Source organism: Rhinichthys klamathensis, unplaced genomic scaffold, assembly GCF_029890125.1.
Source record: "Rhinichthys klamathensis goyatoka isolate OS25496 unplaced genomic scaffold, OSU_Roscu_1.1 h1tg000123l_1, whole genome shotgun sequence".
Taxonomy (NCBI): Eukaryota; Metazoa; Chordata; class Actinopteri; order Cypriniformes; family Leuciscidae; genus Rhinichthys; species Rhinichthys klamathensis.
Window position 1 is genome coordinate 2,476,983 of NW_026606660.1, and position 19,193 is coordinate 2,496,175.

Sequence of the window (19,193 nt, forward strand, 5' to 3'; positions counted from 1 at the left end):
AAAACAAAAGTTTTTAACTTGACAGAAATATATTACTGTTGTACAGTAGAATTTAGATAAGTCTCAATGTAATAAAAATACTAACACTAATACAAATAAATTATCATCAAAACTTTATTTTTTAAGGAATAATAAAAAATGTTCTTCCATGTTTTAATTTTAACAGTAAAGCTCATTGTGCTTGTTGTTTGACAAAAAGTTTGTTTAATTTCATATGATTAAAATAAATTAAATTCATGTTGTATGTCTTCATTTGATTACCAGCACCAAATTTGTGTGGGAAAAAAAAACATTTCACAGAATTTAATTTTTATTTTATTTTTATTTTTTAAGTTTAATAACTGTATAAGTTTCATGATTTCAATTAATTGGTCTACAATGTCAATCAAACAAAAGACAAGGAAATCACTAACTGCTCTTGATTGAATAGCTTTTGTAACTTTAGGATTAATCTTTAATTTATGCAGTCAAATATGCAATCCTATTTTACATTTGATTACTTTATTCAAGTTCTGTACCTGAAAACTAATGTCAGCCCTACCTGAAAAACCTGAAAAGCACTGTTTATTTGATTAGTATCTTTGCTCTATTGTATCCATTTGTGCTGTTGCTTGTAGTTAGATTATTTGTTCTTATTTTCCTTTTTTAAGTGACATAAGTCATTTTTTCCCTGATCATAGCACATACCAAACCGTACCGAAACCGTGACCCTAAAACCGTGATACAAACCAAACCGTGAGCAATTTGAATTGTTACACCCCTACAATTTGGCAACACGGGCCCTGACTGTTGTTTCACAATCGAAGAAGAAACAAATAAGATGGAACAACAACTACTGGAGACCACAGTCATGTGGATGCAAGGAGGTTAGGAGAAAGCCACAACTCTAGTTTAAAAGAGTACCAAGACATTTTAGCAGTTATAACTCCAAGAGAGAAATAGCACAGACACTGGACAAAGACTGGAAAAAGTTTATGATACTATTGCTGTCATATTTTATTACTGACCTGAAACATGTTAGACAGGTTCTGATAGTTTCCCTATTCAAGTATTGTATATGAGCTAGCCTATTCATTTTGCCCACATACACAACAGCAGCTCTGGGGTGTAACCAAGATGGACACCAAGTGAACCAACTTGCCTTAAAGAGTAGAAAGACTGAAATATTAAGGTAATGGCCATGTGAGAGAGTTATTATGTATTGTTAATATGAATGGGGAATTGTTAACGTCAGGAAATTATGGAGTGCCACAAGGGTCTGTTTTAGGCCCCCTGCTATTTTCAATATACATGCTACCCCTTTGTTATATAATTATAAAACAGAATTAGTTATGCCAATAATAGTCAGTTATACTGTATATTTCATCACGAGAAGATCAAATCTCTAAATTATCCAAGTTGACCAAGTGTGTTTAAAATTTTGAAAATACATTTTTTCTATTCAATTCAGATTGAGATATTACTTACTGGACCGACATCACAGAAATATGTAGGAATACAATTTTGTATGTACTGTATGTACAAAAGGATGTACTGTTACTTCATCCTACTTCTTTCAATAATTATATTTCAAAAACAGCCTTCTTCCACCTCAGAAATATTATTAAGCAACAGAGCATGCTATCAGTTTCTAATGCAGAAAAGCATTCATGACCTCTAGACTAGTTTACTGTAATGAACTACTAGCTGGTTGTCCTGCATGCTCAAGAAGCAAACTACTGTTAGTCCAAAATGCAGCTGCTAGAGTTATTACCAGAAAATATTATCATATTACACCAATTTTATCATCTCTACACTGGTTACCTATTAAGTTCCGTATCAATTACAAACTATTGCTACTACTGACCTATAAGGCCCTAAACGGTTCAGCTCCTGTGTATTTAGCCTAATTGATCTTCTATCGCCCTATAATTAGGGCTGGGTGATAAATCGATTTTATCGATTAACTCGAATGTGTAGTTTACGTTGATTTGTTTGAATGAAAATCTGTTTTCTCTTTAACATCCGCCGACGCTCCCCTCTGGGCTCCCGTAGATCCGAACGGGCTCAACGTTTGCCATAGATATACACAAACAACATGGCAAATGAACAAGACCGCGGCAGCACAAGCACACCCGCCAAAAACATTTACAAACTGAATCTGCAGGGCCGCAACTCTCACAAATTCACGGTGAGACTCACGCAATCGACACTTCTTACACGCTCTCACGCCACACATCCATTTTCACACGCAAATTTTTCGCAAAGAAAATTGCTTCGCAAGAAAAATTGCGAAGCAAAGAGCACAGTGACACCCAGAGACAAGAAGAGAAGGTTACTATATGAAACAAATTCTCAGCTCGCAGATTTTGTCAATTTAATTACAAAATTCAAACAATAAACACCGTTTTGGCGTGACAGATCGCTGACAGATCTCAGTTCAAGCGGCACGTGAACCGATCATCTGTTACTCTTTACTACTAGTTAATAGTAAATAAACACGAATTATCAATTGGTAATTTGAAAGATACAGTTCAACTTACAGAAATGTAATAAAATCGATCGATAAGTATTTTTCAACCGCGGAAAGAGGTCCATAAAACAGCTGAAGAACAGTATGTCACGTAACGTAACATTTACCCCAGGAAAGCCATTTAAAGACCATAGCACGTTAGTTGGACTTTTAAAATTGTTATAGAGAGGGGTATTTTGCTAAATATGATAACTATATTACATATTTATTATATTTTTACCTATATCATTAAAATATTACAACGTTGTGATTATAAAAAACGCATTATATTTAATTTGAGATGTTATTTTTAACCTTTAATAATAATACCAGCTGACAGGGCTCTGTATGTTTATTACAGCATTAGGTGAGATTTATCTTTTGGAGAAAAATTAACATAACACATTAACGTATCTACTGTACCTAATATTTATCCAAAGGAATTGATATTGAATCGCAAGAATTGAATTGAAATTGTGAAATTTGTGTCAAGCAATAATAAAAACAGTAGCATTAGCAGTAGTCATTATTGTATCATGTAAACATTGTGTTGTCACTAAACTTAATAAAATTCTGTTTAGTTAGGCTACCAAATGTTTTGACAATCACAATACACTTATACTTGTGATGCAAGTTTTTTTTTTTTTTTTTTTTTACATCCCCTTAATCCCAATCCACCCATTTTATGTTATGTTATGTTACATTTCCACTGTTTACAAAGGCAGGGCCTGCCATCTTGTCTTTCTGGCTTGTTGTTTCTGATAGCACTTTAACCCCAAGAAATCCAGATCAAATCCCAGAAGGGAAAGTCAAAACAAAATAAAGTTAAAACTTGTTTTGAACAATTTCTTTGTCATCTGCAGATTGATTTAAAGTAAGGGGGGGGGGGGTCGTATTTTTTGGAAAAAATATGGGATTTTTTTTTTTAGACCATATCGCCCAGCCCTACCTACAATCCATCATGCTCTTTAATGTCACAAAACTTTGGACTTTTGGTAGTACCTAGAAAGTCCACTAAAGGAGGGAGAGCGTTTTCACATTTGGCTCCTAAACTCAGGAATAGCTTCCTGATAATGTTGGAGGCTTAGACACACTCTCCCAGTTTAAATCTAAATTAAAAGACACATCTCTTAAGCCAAGCATTCACATTGGGGCAGTTGTGGCCTAATGGTTAGCGAGTCCGAGTAGTAACCCAAAGGTCGCTGGTTCGATTCCAGTATGACTGATGAAATGACTAACCTAATGACTAACCCCTAATCGCATAGTGGCTGCCCACTGCTCCGGGTGTGTGCACTAACTGAATGGGTTAAATGCAGAGGACAAGTTGTGTTACCATACTTAGCCTTCACATGCACCTCATAGCCTTGAACTCCAGTTATATCAGATCAAATGCACATGATTATCTTTTGCTTGAAATATTATGAACAGCAGTTATGCTAATTATTTTCCATCTGTCCCATCCGAAGGTAACTAGAGAGTATGTCAGCTCCAGTTTGGATCCAGCCTCTTATGAAGACTTCAGATGCCCAACACCTGAGAAGAGGTGACGCTAACCCCCCTGTGAGGACTTCAGATGATGCCAGCTCTGAATCAACATGCACCACTGCCTTTTCTATATGCACCACCATTTTCTATATATTGTAATCATTATGAACTGGTAATAACTTGTTGAATGAGATCATTGTTTCTGCCAAAATGAATACATGATATTAGCTAACTACATGATTTGTATTAGAACTAGGGCTGGGCGATAAAACGATAACGATAATTATCGCGATATAATTTTTCTCGATAAAACGATATCAAGAGGTCGATAAATGTTCGATAATGTGTATGCGCCAAAAGCGGAACGAAACTCATTTGAACCGCGCGCCTCACGGACTGTTTATTATCCGCTCGGATCAAAGTCCAAACGGCAGCGCGAGCTCACTAGAGCAGACGCGTTTACTCTGATCGGCCTCGGTCACGAGATCCAGTGAGAAGCGCTTGAATTCAGCGAAGAACACAAACGTCTCAGTGATTTAAACCAGTTTAAAGGCAGATGAAACCGCGCTGACGAACAGGAGAAACACTGTGATACAGTCAGAATATGAACTGATACTGAATCCATTTACCATGGATTTACTGTAAGGTTAGCCTAGTAATATTAACTGCACCATGAAATGTGGGATATACATACTGAATTGTATTATATTATTAATGTAGACAATGTTTTAAATGACTAATGGAATATAATTACAGTATTTAATAATGTATTTAGGCTACTTTTGTCATACAAATACCATAGAAACCATAAAGTTACATTTTGCCATGATAGTGAGGTGCTATAAGTTAGGCTATGCCTGGTTTTATCTGTGGTTATCATGATCTAAATGCATGATACTGGATAACCAATGGTTCATTTTAATAAAACTCAAACAGTCAGAATATTAAATTTTACCAAATAAAAATGTGGTCGTTAATTTTTTTTTTTTTTTTAAACATATGTTACTGTTTTTGTTAATGAACATAAATTGAACAGAGTAGTATTAGCTTGAGTTAGGATGCAGATTTACTGTCAACTCACTGTCAAATATGCATTTCGAGACAAAACATGTAATTTGAATATTGCAGCCTGCACTGCAAACTGTGCTGAAGAAATATTTTTCTATTCAGATATTTATTTTGTTAAGGAAAAATGACAAATGTTTGAATGTTCTACCTCAGATTTGTGAAATGTTCACCTGTTTGGCAAGTGTTTGTCATGATATGTTCTGACAATAAAGAGTTAAAACCACAATTAATGCTCTGGTTTATACAACTTTCACTTAGGAGCAAAAATCTGCCTTTAAACTTGAAAGAAATAAAGATTTGACGTTTATCGTGATAATTATCGATATCGACTGATATAAAAAAAAATATCGTGATAATTTTTTTGGGCCATATCGCCCAGCCCTAATTAGAACTGCACATTTTTTACATATGGACATTAATTTGACACAGTCACCTATTGTAACAGAAATTCTCAATTGTAATGTAGAAACATTCACATACAAATAAATGTGAAAATGTGAATTATTCTGATTAAACCTATTAAAGGCATTTCCCCAGGGTGACCTTTCAAGTTAACTTCTGTTTATGCAACGCAAACTTTCTTCTCACACCGAGACTCTATTTTTCCTAAAAAAAGAAAAGAAAGACTGTTCACCTCCCTGAGCAATGAAACCAGAGAATGCCCTGCCTGCCTATTTGTATTGCAAACTAGAGTCTACTTTTCAGCCACGCGGGAAAAACACAGGGAGGACGGCACCTCCAGGAAAAGCAGGAGAGAGAGTGGAAAAACCTGCTCTGTGCAGAGCGGCACACAAGCCGTCCAGAAAACCAGCATCTATGCAAAACCTCATTAGAGCTGCAGGTGAAGCAAACAATCAACAGATCCAGAGATACCAAAAGATACTCAACAGCAACAAAACTAAACACTAATGAAGTGCATGCTGAAGGAAAGACTTACTTCAAAAATAAAGAGGATGGAGTCCAGCTCCTCCCGTTGAGATTTGTTCCCTGGAAGAAAAAAGCAAGAGAATTAGTTGTGTAATTACAGATTCACACTTGTTGTTCATGATCAGTCATGAAAACGATGATTGTGTGATCATATATTAGGGATTTTTTTGAAGTCGACATTTATGTGATGAAAGTCGAGTCAACGTCGACTAATGACATGATTAAAGAACAAATAAACCTGAACCTCGAGCCAAGACTTGAACACGGGTTTGCCTCGTGCACAGCTATGATATATGACACACAAGACTAGTCCGATCAGTTCTTTTGTTTTTGGGTCGTTATATTTCTCACAGAATTCAGCTTGTTATAAATCAGATGCAGATAAAGCAGCAAACAGTGAAGATTACATTTATATGAATGCAATAGTGAGAGTGATAGCGTGTGAATTCGTTCTAAAGGCAGCGTCTCTCTACTAATACACTGTAAACCCTAATGCTCAAAATAAGTAATTGGTTTGAGTAGGACAAACTTAAATTAAACAAATTAGTTCAGTCAAATTAACTTTTATGAGTATTTAGCACTTTCTTTTTCTTTCAAGTTCACTGAACTGATATATTTTAAGTAAACTGAACTGTTTCATTGTTTTGAGTTTTATGAAATTATTTATTTTAATTTAGACGAACTTAAGTTTAACTGAAACAGCTGGGATGTCTATTTCCCAGCATGCTTTGCCGATGGCACTCGAAAGGGAGAGTAAATGCTAAAATTAAGTGTAATATAATGTTTTTTTGTGTGTAAGATTAATGTTATGTGTGAGATTTAGTAGTGATTCATGTTTTGTTATGCTAATTTAGAAGAATTTCTGTTAATGTTGGCTTTAGGATAGTTACCATCATGGTGACAAGTGGTGCATGCAGCTTGATTTGAGAGCAAATAATCCATTTATATTGCTGTGCTCATACAGCAAGTGTTTCTGTATAACATACTATTGCTAATATGTTAGCATTTACTATGTTAGCAGATTAGCTTTTTAAAGCTAACTAAGTTTATACTAATAAAAGTATTTTGAATTCTGCCAACTTATTTGGGTTTACAGTGTACTTCATAGATTTAAGTTATATTAACTGAATGGAATTAGTACTATTAACTTTATTTACCCAAGTTATCTTAACAATAAGTTATTGAGTTACTTGAACACAAATCAAATATTTTTTTAAGCTTAAATTGTTTGAGTTAATAAACTTAAATGATTTAAGGCAATCGGTTTCCTCAAACGGTTTGAGTTGAACTAACTCATCAGGTTTTGTGAAGCTGTGGGTTTTAGTTATTAAGAAATATATGTTAGAACTTTTCAGTTTCTAAGCTATTTTATTGATAAATCACAGAACAGTGTTGACAATACAATTGTGTGCACGCGATCTGCGCATGATGTGCGAGCAACTGTGTGTGTGCGCGCGATCTGCGCATGATGTGCGAGCAACTGTGTGTGTGCGCGCGATCTGCGCATGATGTGCGAGCAACTGTGTGTGTGCGCGCGTTACAATACAGCACCAATTCAAAGTCAAAGTTTTATTTGACATTTGTAAGGCACAAAAGAATTTGTACACATACATAGGAATTGCACTGCATCACCCTTAGAGTCAAGAAGGAAAGTGCACTAGTGCTTACTAGCCATTTATACTAAATATCCCCTATTTATGTGAATTTGCCATTAGTTTCACTGCTGCTGGATAAAAGCTGTTATAAAAACGTGTTCTGTGTGTGATGATACTGTCCGCTCTTGTATGTCTCAGGCTATAGGATTTGTATCTGGGCCTCAATAGTGAATGCGCTGGATGATGAATGTCACTAAGTATGGACTGAGCTTTCTTCTTACAGCGCTCTATATAGTGTTGTTATGGGTGGGAGGTTAGTCCCAATGATTCTCTCTGCAGTTTTTATAATTAGTTTACATTGGCGAGTAACTTACAGGTCCAATAAGCTGTTTAAACGTGCATTCTTCCGATCCATTTTGGGCATCCAGACGGTATAATCAAACATATGAAATGCATGATATTAACATTGTGTGAAACTAATTTTGTGTGAAAACTGAATGGAGATTATTGAACTATCATATACTTTGTGAGTACTTTACAGCACAAGAGAACTCAGATAAAGGCTTAAGGAACGTTTCTGTCAAAAACATTTTTTATATTAAAAGGACAGCTATAAAGAAGCAACTGTTGAGCAGCAAACAGGTATTTGAAGCTGCTGGTGTGTCTGGAGTCTCAAGAACCTCTTCATGCAGGCTGACAGTTGTGTGTAAAGTTGTATTTCAGCCACCTCTAACCAAAGCTCACAAAGAGAAACAATAAGTGCAATAAGTCTTGCCGTGTAAATGCAAAAAAAAAGCTGCTCTGCCACTTTTTTCTATGTAATGTGTTACTGTTCATTTTATTACTAACTTTTCAAATCAGTTACTCAGTGAGTTTGTATATGCAAATTTACAGATTTTTAAATATAAACTAGTTCTGAGCACTTTGTTTTATGATCTGTCCTGATATCTGATCTGTGTGTGTGGATGACCGTGTTCGTATGCCGCCACCGAAGACCATTATTGACCCAGGAAAAAGAGTTAGGGTTAGGAGTTTGTTCATCTTGAGGGTGATACTCAATCTTAATAAGCTCTTAAGAAGGTTAATGTAGTTATTATTACTACAGCACTGCAAATCTGTGTTCCAAGATTTTAATTCCTGTCCAAAAAGTTACTAAGTTAAAAACTGCTCAGCTGAATCACCACTCTCCTCAGGGAAATAAAGAGGTGTACGTTTCAAACAAATACTTCTGCTGTAGAATTGTGTTTCAGCATGAAAGACAGGTGACCTTCACTGAATACAGTGCAGAAAAAAACACTTCGGTCAGAGATGGGATTCAACAGAAACAAAAGCCTCATTAACCTCACACGAGGGGGCATACAGGCAACAGCGAAGCAGGGCTGGTACGTCCAGCTGAGAAAGTGTTGGACTGAATCGGTTTTTTTCCTGGAATCGCTTTTTTTCCTGGAAGGATCATGCATTATTCAAAAGCTCTTTTTAAAACGCCCTACAATAGAAGCACAATATATATCAAGACCATATCAGTCATTAGCTGATTGATGATTTCTCGTTTTAAATATTAGTAACGGAAGATATTGCATATTTATCAGCAGATATTCGATATTTAACTGTAGACTCCCACTAAATTTTGATTTAGATCACTTTTGCAGTCATTAAAACTAAAGGGATAGTAGCAGTTTTATGGAAAATATATAACCTTTATAAGAGCAAACTCTTTTTGGGTAATTTTTTAATGAATTTTATTTACATGCACATAGAAACACATGCACTTGATTCATTTGCACACAAGTGCTTGATTCATTTAGATTTTCGGAAATATTTCAAGTATATATAATTGTTCTTAAAAAAAAAAAAAAAAAGAAGTCTCTCAGCTAATTCTGTAAACTATAGACCGAGGGCAGCCTAGAGACTTATAAACACATCTCCCCTGATCTGATCCACTGGCAGACACATGAAAATAGGGCAGGTTTCCTTCCAATGGGTTTTTTTTTTTTGCGAAAAAAGGTTTAGAGCATCAAAATGTTTACCGATATAGCTGGTGGAAATGGCAATTATCGATAATTTTTTTGCAAATGTCGACACAATCTTTTTCTGTTTAACTTAAGCGCATAAATTCTAGGTTGATACTTCAACTATCGCGAAAAACTAATTTAGAAACACCTTTTGTCAATAAAAAGTGTTTTAACAAATAAATGTGGTGTCACATGACAGAATTAGCCTATACAGCGTACAATTTATTAAATACCATTTATTAATATGTAGACTAATATATTTTTATCTCAAACAAATTAAAAAAATAAAGTGGGTTACTCTAAAGCTCTAAATGAATTTAAGAATTGTTAAGACGGGATCAGTTAAGCAAGACCATTTTAAAAAAAGTTAAATAGGCCTGGCTCCACAAATAAAATCTGCATCTGTCCCTGAAAAAAATCTGATTGATTTGATGTTCTTGAACTTTGCAACCAGAACGAATAACCTTTTTGGTTTGAATGATCTGAATATGTTCTCGGCCACATCAAACCGCAACTCGCTTGACCGCATGTTTAAGGCTTACATTAAATATTGTTGCTATATGACCGAACATTTCACTGTACTGCCAACCTTTTTTATGAACCCTAAAATTTTGCATAGGCTACCCTGTGTCCAAATGGGCATCGTCAGATAAAGGTTAGGCCTACATGCAGTCCTGTCAGACCCCCAGTCCCACTTCGGCGTGATCTTCTGATTTACTAATATTTCCTAATTAAAGCAACACCAAGTAAGAATTTTTACCTTAAAATAATGTTTTCAAAATCGTTTCAGTGGTTCATTAAGTCGTGACAGGGTGAAATGCACTTATGCCTCCGCTTTGCGGTCCTTTATCTGATATAACCACGCTATGTAAGATTGCCAGACCGGGTTGCGTTTCTGTAGTTCTAATGAGGTCAATTCCGCTTCCAACCTGTAGGGCGACCGCAGAGGAAAAGTTCTTTAGTGTTGCTTTAATAGGCTTATTATTTGTAAAAAATATTAAGCAGTAAACTGGCGAATTCCAATTGTCTTATTACTCTGCCTTTAAAAAAAAAAAATGCAAAAAAGATACAATATAATTTGCGCTATACTCGAGATTATTTATGGAAACGGCTTGAGGGCAGATTTTCTTAGCGATACAACAAAACTTATGCAACAATGCGTTTTTTTTAGGGATGATGTCATTACGCACACCATTTTATCGGTAGAAGGCCAATTGGATGGAAACAGGCCGGAGACAGCAAATTTCGCAATCTTTTTTTTAATGCATGTACACTTCATCGATAACAAAACAGTGCAAAAAGTGAATGGAAACTTGGCTAATGACTCAGCCATTGCATTTTAAGCTCCAGAAAGCAGACAAACATGTCTTACCTTTTTGCTTTAAGTTGCTTTCCAGTGTAATGAAATTTTCATAGAAGATAAAATAAATCTGTGAGCAGTTGGTTTCAAAAAATGTCCTCAGTTCATTCCTGTCAATAATATCTGTGGAAAAAATAATCAAAAATAAAGAATTAGACAAAATCACAAAATAATACACAATAAGTCCAGATGACACTGCAGTTATAAATGATATGATTAAACGCTGACCAAAACATTTAAAGACATGCATGTTAGTAGATTTCATCCAGACAGAGATCATAAAATCAACTGGTTCAGACTATGGCTGTCAAGGTTTGAGTTTGTTTTGTCATGTTTATGGTTTGTAATTGCTTCTGGTTTGATAATTAGTTCTGTTCCCTCAGTTTCCCTCACCTGTTCGTTTCTATGGTTACAGATTTGATTAGAGTCCTTAGTTCGGGTGTGTCTAGTTAGTTTCTCCCTTTGTTTTCTGTGTATATATAAGCCCTCTGTTTCAGTTAGTCCCCTGTCTTGGATTGTTTGTCATGAGTGTTAGGTTGTGTGTTTCTTTCTCCTGTGTATCCCAGTAAGTTTGTAATTAAAGGCTGTTTAAGGATCTCTAGTCTTGGTGAGCTACAGTATCTGCTACAGCCAGTCCATCACAATGGCTGTGCTTCAGAAACATAGACTATTTTTGGTAGAGTACCTAGTCATCTGCAAATGACACCCAAAATGTGTGACTAGTTTATCACTTTTACTAACTTGTCAATGCAACATACAAGCAATCTGAACATAAATTGCGCTCACCTTTAAGGGAGTAAAATAGTCATTAAACAGATATACGGTATGCAATAGGGCTGCATGATTAATCGTACTTTAATCGTGATTATGATTTCAGCACTGCAAAAAAAAGAAGTTCAGATGATCTGAAAACACTGACAAACATGTATGCTGGAGTAAGGGCTGGGCGGTATAACGATATCGTTACCACCAGGGTTTGAACCTTTTTACTCAACAATTTGGCTACTAAATTTTTAAGTTACCGGCCATTTGGAACTACTAGCCCCCCAAAAAAAGGGAAAAAAGAAATAATCTACATCACAGCTTATACACACACACACACATATTTTAAAATTTGGATTTCATACATTCATTTCTTATTCAAACAAAATCCTGTCATCTAACCATCTCCTCCCTTCCTCTTTCATCCTCTTCACCAAAAATGTATTTTATGTGGACAGATCGATACAGTACAAAGAACATAAAAAAATGAGGACGTATGGAAATAACAATGTCTTTTCTGTTAACCAGATGCTTTTTAATCTTCGCTATTGCTTCAATGCAAATGAACAAGTGTGCCGTTATTTGTTGCGCAGTGATGTGTGTGTGTTCAAGTAAGCCAGATATGAGCAGATTCTGCACAATACGCTGTAGTTTATATATCATGATGACTCACGAGTTGAGTATTTGCGATAAATCTGCACAGATTTGGCTTACACGAACTTCCTCAGCAAAGTGAGTATTAAACATAATAAGTAACCTAACACGCCAAAATCGGCTAGTTATTTGACAGCGTTACCCGCCACAGTTGATTTTTACCCGCATTTGGTGATATGGTGGGTGTTAATTTCAAACCCTGGTTACCACGGTATAAATTGTCTACCGTTAAGAGATTTTGCTATATCTTGTAGTCTATATTGCTGTATGTAAATAGCACTATTGACACTTCAGAGAGATGAAGTGGTGCAAGTGCTGACTGGCACACTGACAAAGTGCGCGCACAGAAAGCTGCCTCTCTCAGAAGGCGATCGCGAATTTTGGACGTGCTCGATGATAAAAAGTGTTATAAAGCAAAATAAGCAGTGAACAAGAACTCAATGCAGTGCATGCGCTGACTGACACACAGCGTAATCAAGCGCACCGAAAGCAGCGTCTCTCAGAATGCGATCGCAAATTCAGTTCTCTCTCACGTCTTATTGCGCTTCAAAGGTCGAATGATTACTTTATTTAATTTGTACTGTACTTGAATACTACTGCTAAGACCTACCTGAAAAACCTGAAAATCACTGTGTATTTCATTTATATCTTTATTCTATAGTATTTATTTATGTTATTACTTGCTATTTGATTGTTTGGTCTTATTTTATTATTGACTGTTTACTTGTCTTTAATAATGTTTGAAACTTATATTAGTTGGCCTAGTATTTTTTGCTGTGGTATCGATCGACATTGGAATTGAGTTTTACTGGTATCTGAAATTTGGTGTCGTAAACCTATTTATTCCAATACATGGGTCAAAAACAACAAAAATAATAAAGATTTCATTTTATTTATTACTTTTTTTGTGGTGGGCCCAGTAAAATGTTTGCAGAGGCAAGTAAAAAAATTAAACCAAGAAAAATAATAATAATAACAACAACAAAAAAATTGGATTTAGAAAAAAATCTTTAGCGTTGAGCACTGCTCTTTCCTCTTTCCAAAAACAAAACCATTAAAGCAGCCCAAAGCTGCTCCAGGGGAAACTGGCATTTGCAACCAATGTGTAGTAGTGGCACTGGCCTGATTTTTAATAGCAGTAGTGACAGATGATAGATGATGACAAGGAATGGATTTGATGGCTGAAATAATATTTTGCCTGGAGCCAGACTGACAGAGCTGTGAGAACAGCCATTTGACAAATGTGGATGTAGTCATTGCACAGGGCCAGTGGTGCTTACACACTGTATTTTAGGGTAACTACCCACCGAATAATAACATTCTCTGAGAAAAAATGTATGAAAATCTAAATGTAAATGACATCTCTGGCACTGAAATTACCATAAAAAGCTATAAAAGCTGAAACACATTGTGATGGGTGGGCTAGCCCAGGGAGAAAATCCACATCTGATTAAGGCAAGTAGACATCCTAAATAATGACAAGATGTAAAATCAGGATGGACTACTTTAAATCTGTCATTAGACTGGATCTACAGGCCAAAGAGTAATTACTTACACATTATAATTTGGCACTGGAAGATGGATTTAAACTTTTCTGCCTTTCTCCTCACACAGACTTTATCTGTGTATATGTTATTCAGAGAGAGAGAGAGAGATTATACTCTCAGGACTCATGGAAAATATTGACTTTAAATTCAGTCTTATGGGCCTCGCTTTAGTCTGCATGATGGGGAAATATGTTGAATATTTATAATAAATTCACATAGATTTAGCTGGTAATATACAGTTTAATTAGGTTTATATTTACAACATGTTTTTGCAGTGTTAAGCTTTGTAGCCTATCAAAGACATGATCTGTTTAGCGTGTGAGCAACAATGGGCATCAGATCCACTCAATACATGTTTTTGTTCAGCGCGAGTTCTGCACACTCGTCACTTATAAACACAACGGCAATACGAGATTCACTGCACAGCTTCATTGATCATAACGGAAGGGTTTTGCAAGAGCGCAGCTTTGTGTACATCACGTTTTAATATGTATTTTGCTTGCTGCTAACTACACGTTGCAAAATTTCTGGATTGACAACCATATTTAAATGTGCGATTGAATCCGATAGACATTGATAATCATAGCAATGGATGGAACAAAACAATCTGATACTGTATGTCAAATGATCCGAGTTAAGTCTTAACTCGGCAAAATAATAAACCTGCCACTTTTTCTATGTAATGTGTAGTTACATTGTTGTTCACTTTTCAAATCAGTCACTTTTTACATTTAAATTTACAGATTTTCAAATACAAAATAGTTTTAAGCACTTTGTTTTATGATCTGTCCTGATAGTGATTATTTTTTTATTTCAGGAATAAATGGGATAAGTTAATAATACAAACCGATTATTTGCATTTACGTTGGATTTATTAATTGGCTGGGTAAGGTACTTTGTACTGTGTGTGTGGATGACGTGTTGGTCTGCCAGCACTGAAGACCATTTTTGGTTATTATTATTATTTTGGCCCTGTTATTATTGTTGTTTAATGACGTTCTGAAACTAATTGTATCCTGAAAATAATGTGTAGGATTTACATTGAAACAATTTTCACTCAGAAATTGCTAGAAAATTTACCAATAATTAAAAAGAAACAGCAAGTAACACATTGACTTAATTAAACATGACATATTTAAGTAGAAAAGACTAAAATAGTATTTTCTAATCTGTTTTATTTACAACTTTGTTTTATTTTACAGTGTATCTCAACAGTGAATTGCAAGTTTTGCTATGTTTCACAGAACCAATATATGCTGTTGTTATAATGTTAGCTATAGTAAAAGAACAATTTTGAGTGTCATTGTTTGTCTGGAGCTGGTGTGCAGCTGGCAACTAACAACCAGCTTTTGCACTCTTGTGAATGCATGTTGATTTTTGTTCTTCCTTGTCGTTCATTTGTCATCTTCGCTTTATTTTTGCTTCACTTCTGCTATGATAAAGAGACATTATCAACTCTTGCATTGGGTGTTTGTGCATTTTGAAGGCGGACTCAATAAAGGGAGTGTGTGTTCGTTTGGGTTGATTTCAGATATCAACAGTGTTTCTCAGAAATCGCTAGCTGCACCTTTAGAAATTTAGAACGATTATACATCTTTGGACTTACTCTCATTAACGGCCATTGCACCCCTAGTGAGTTGAATGAATATGATGCATGCATACATCTGGTGTGTGTTCAGATGTGTGCATGTGTATTACAGTAGTGCGCTCATGAAAGAGTTGACACACAGAGATCAGGGCAGAAGAGCAGCAATAACAGCACAGGCGTATCTCTTATCACAGCCTCTCACATGCTCTGCTTTTCAACCAGGCCTCTTCCTGCTGCCCAATAAAACACACTGACCTGTTGACAAAACCTGGGGTTTGCCTGAGCGTGTGATGAAGAGAGATCGCTAATAACAAAGACTTTAGAAAGACGGCGCACTCATATTACTATGATTGAGAGAACGTGCAATGTGCAATATGAGGGAATAAGTCCCGCCTCCTAAATAAAATAACTAGAGATGCACCGATATTACATTTTTCAGCCGATACCGATAGCCGATTATTCAGACTGAGACAGAGGGTTGATTGGTACCATTTTGAGGGATTAAACCGCATGGTGATTTTTGTGTAGGTATATGACCCTGTATTTGAAAAATGTGTGATAGCATTAGATTCAAGGTAGTTTTTGGTTACGGAGGACGATTTTCAAACATATGTCAAGAAAAAGGATAAATTAATTTATCTTTAAATAAATTTTTATTTTTATACAAATTTTATACAATTTGATAAAATTTAATACATTTTTATAATAAAAAAATTATACATTTTTTTAATAATTTTTTTTAAATTATAAAATGATACATTTTTCTCTCTTGTAGTCACTGAACACCTTGTCTTGAGGATGATATAAGTGTTGATTTCTAATGAAAGCTACCATGGATCGGATGCTATCACACATTTTCCAACACTAGAGATGTGTACCTTCATGAAAATCAAAAAGAAATTTAATCCCTCAAAATGGTACCGGTAGCCCAAATTTGGGGTCCCGTCTCATGGCCTAAATAGTTTGGGGTTTTTTTATGAAAAAATGAATGCTGCAAACTATACAGAGAACTCACTCATTTGGCATTGAGGTATATTAAACTGCTTTTATTTTCAGATATCATAATTACACCCAAATAGTTTTCATAAGCACTTGTCTCTCTTTATGGCAAATTTGTCCAAACATACATATATAATTACCAGTAAATAAGCTTCTCTTTAGTGTTTTTTTATAGCTGATTATCAAATGGATGACTTTCCTGGGGTAAACGCAACATTAAGTGATATTGTTCACAAGCTGTTTAATTGACATATTTCTGTGGTTGAAGCACAGATTGAGTGATTACATGAGACATGATACTTCGGTAAGTTGTCAGAATACCTTCTGATGTTCATGCATGTTTTTCTAGATATAATTTGTATTAAAGTGGAAGAAAAGACTCGCGCACAGCGATCTGTCACGTAGGGCTGGATGATTAATCGAAACCGAAATTCAGAGCCTATAACCGATGTCATTTTACCATGTCGGTTATTTCGTTTTTTTAATCCTATTAATATTTCCGCCCACTGTGTGTTAATGTACTTTGCCATTTAAACATATATTACCGCGTGTGTAGTCACGTGACTCTGCCCTGTCCAGTCTGCGAGCCACTTCTACCAAAGAAACACGCAGTGTCCGTCGTTTGGACACATTTTGGATTCAATAAAGACGACACACTCAAGTCAACTGCAAACACTGCAGAAAAACTGTTATTGAGAATGAGAAGGTGACGTCACGCGTATCACTCCGCGTTGCATTGTGGGAAGGATTCGCCATCTTGGTAGGATACGCTATCCGTTGTCATGGTTACTTCGACCGTGAGACCGAGAGAAATAGCGACAGAGAGAGAGAGCAGCTTGATATTTGTTTGCATTTTTGCGATAAGGCACAGTTTCTTGGGAATAAACGAAGAAGGGGGAAGCAAAAGGAAAGGGGCTCTATCGGGAGAGACTAAATAACAACACCAAGCAGCGTTTTTTAGAGAAACTACTTGACATCAACATGGACCCGTACGACCTGCTACAGAATGGACGAAAGACCCAAAGCACTACCACCTTTCACATACGCTGACATAGTTAATTACCTGGTTTGTTTATGGTATCAGTGACTAACGTTACTGCCTACACAATGCAAGAGTTCAGAAGGTTTAAGTCATTAGAAGCTGAACAAGTCTGTTGCGGCTGCGGGTGCAAGACTTAGAAACCCCCAAACCTGTAACGTTAAACTGCGAGAGATCAGTCATACTTGATGTTTCATTCAGGCCTCATTCATATGTGGAAATAAATCTGATATGAATCAGATACGTGCATTTGCACCTGCCGTGCAACGTTAAGCGAACAGATCGGACATTCCCCTGTCAATGCGAATCGTACGTCATTTAAAAAAAGTGTCTTTTTAAAACATTTCGCGGTACAGATATATCTATAACAAATGAAACAACTCTAGATAAATAACAGAGTATTAATTTCATTCGTTTCTATTAAATAAAAGGCGAACTGTGCTGAAGTGTGTTGCTTTTGAAAGCAGGCTTTGCTCGCTCTTGCTGCTGTCAGTTTATTGACAAGCAGTTTCTCTAAGCTGGCTAGCATTGTTATTTACTCTCTCCCGATAGAACCCCTTTCATTTCTCTTCCTTCTCCATATCTTCCAAAGAAACTGCGGCGTATCGGTAAAATGTAAAATGTAAACAAATACTAAGCTGCGCTGTCTCTCTCTCGCTATTTCTGGAATGTTTTAGTCCCGCCTCTGTGAAGTTCTGAAGGCGTTGCCCCTGGCAACCGATAGCGTCTCCTACCATCATGGCCGACCGGCTCAGACCCCGCCCAAATCGGCACGTGACTCCTCACTCTCAATAGCGACCAAAGGTAATACCAGCAATCTGTTGTACCGAATATGAAGAGTGCATGGCTCAAAAAAAGAGAGAGACTGACAAACGCCCAGTGCCTCCACAAAGCAGGTGTAACACAAGCATTTACAAATGCTACACAATATGAAAAGGATTCAAGAAGATGGAAAGAAATAGTATATTTTTACTTTTAAGATGGCAATATTTACAATAATTTATTTTGTTTACAAAAATAACTTTTTAAAAGTTCTTTATTTTCTAAATTGTAGGAAACTTTCTTTTTACATTAAAACTTAAATGACTTTTTTATAAGACGTTTTTATTGCAAGCATTGTATGCTTTGTTTGATTCAATTGTTTGAACCATTTAATAAATAAGCATTAATAGCTATCTGTGCGTTTCCTTATTTTAGAATCACAAAGATAGGATGCACTCTTTCATTAGAAAAAATAACCGTGAACATATTTACAGTAAGCCTTGCCAGTGACATATGAGAAAAAAATTAAAATAATCGTTCAATAATCGTAATCGAGGTAACTTGTCCGATTAATCGCGATTATGATTTTAGCCAAAAACGTCCAGGACTGCGTTTCCCAAAAGCATCGTAAGCCTAAGTTGATCGTAGAGACCATTGGTGGCAATTGTTCTACGATCAACTTAAGCTTACGATGCTTTTGGGAAACCCAACCCAGCCCTACTGTCACGTCACATTTAAGAGTTAACACATTTAACGCCATTTATTGTTTGAATTCCGTGATAAAATGGACAGAATTTGAAAGATGACACTTTGTTTCTTTATAGAAGTAACAAAGCACAGAGCTATTTGCGATTATTGAATGAGAGGCGTGCTACAAATAATGTTTAGTGTAGGGAAAAACTGC

The 19,193-nt window shown here is 35.8% G+C and overlaps 1 protein-coding gene across 2 annotated transcripts in view; it reads right to left on the bottom strand.

The window, feature by feature from the left end:
- ralgapa2 (Ral GTPase activating protein catalytic subunit alpha 2) overlaps nt 1–19,193 on the bottom strand; it is a 207,635-nt gene that overhangs the window by 163,621 nt on the left and 24,821 nt on the right. For both annotated transcript variants that reach the window (XM_056255880.1, XM_056255879.1), the window contains exons 2-3: nt 10,951–11,061; nt 5,982–6,031 (exon numbers count right to left, since the gene is read on the bottom strand). In XM_056255880.1, the coding sequence (XP_056111855.1) occupies nt 5,982–6,031; nt 10,951–11,061 (161 nt within the window). The remainder of the gene's footprint in view (nt 1–5,981; nt 6,032–10,950; nt 11,062–19,193) is intronic.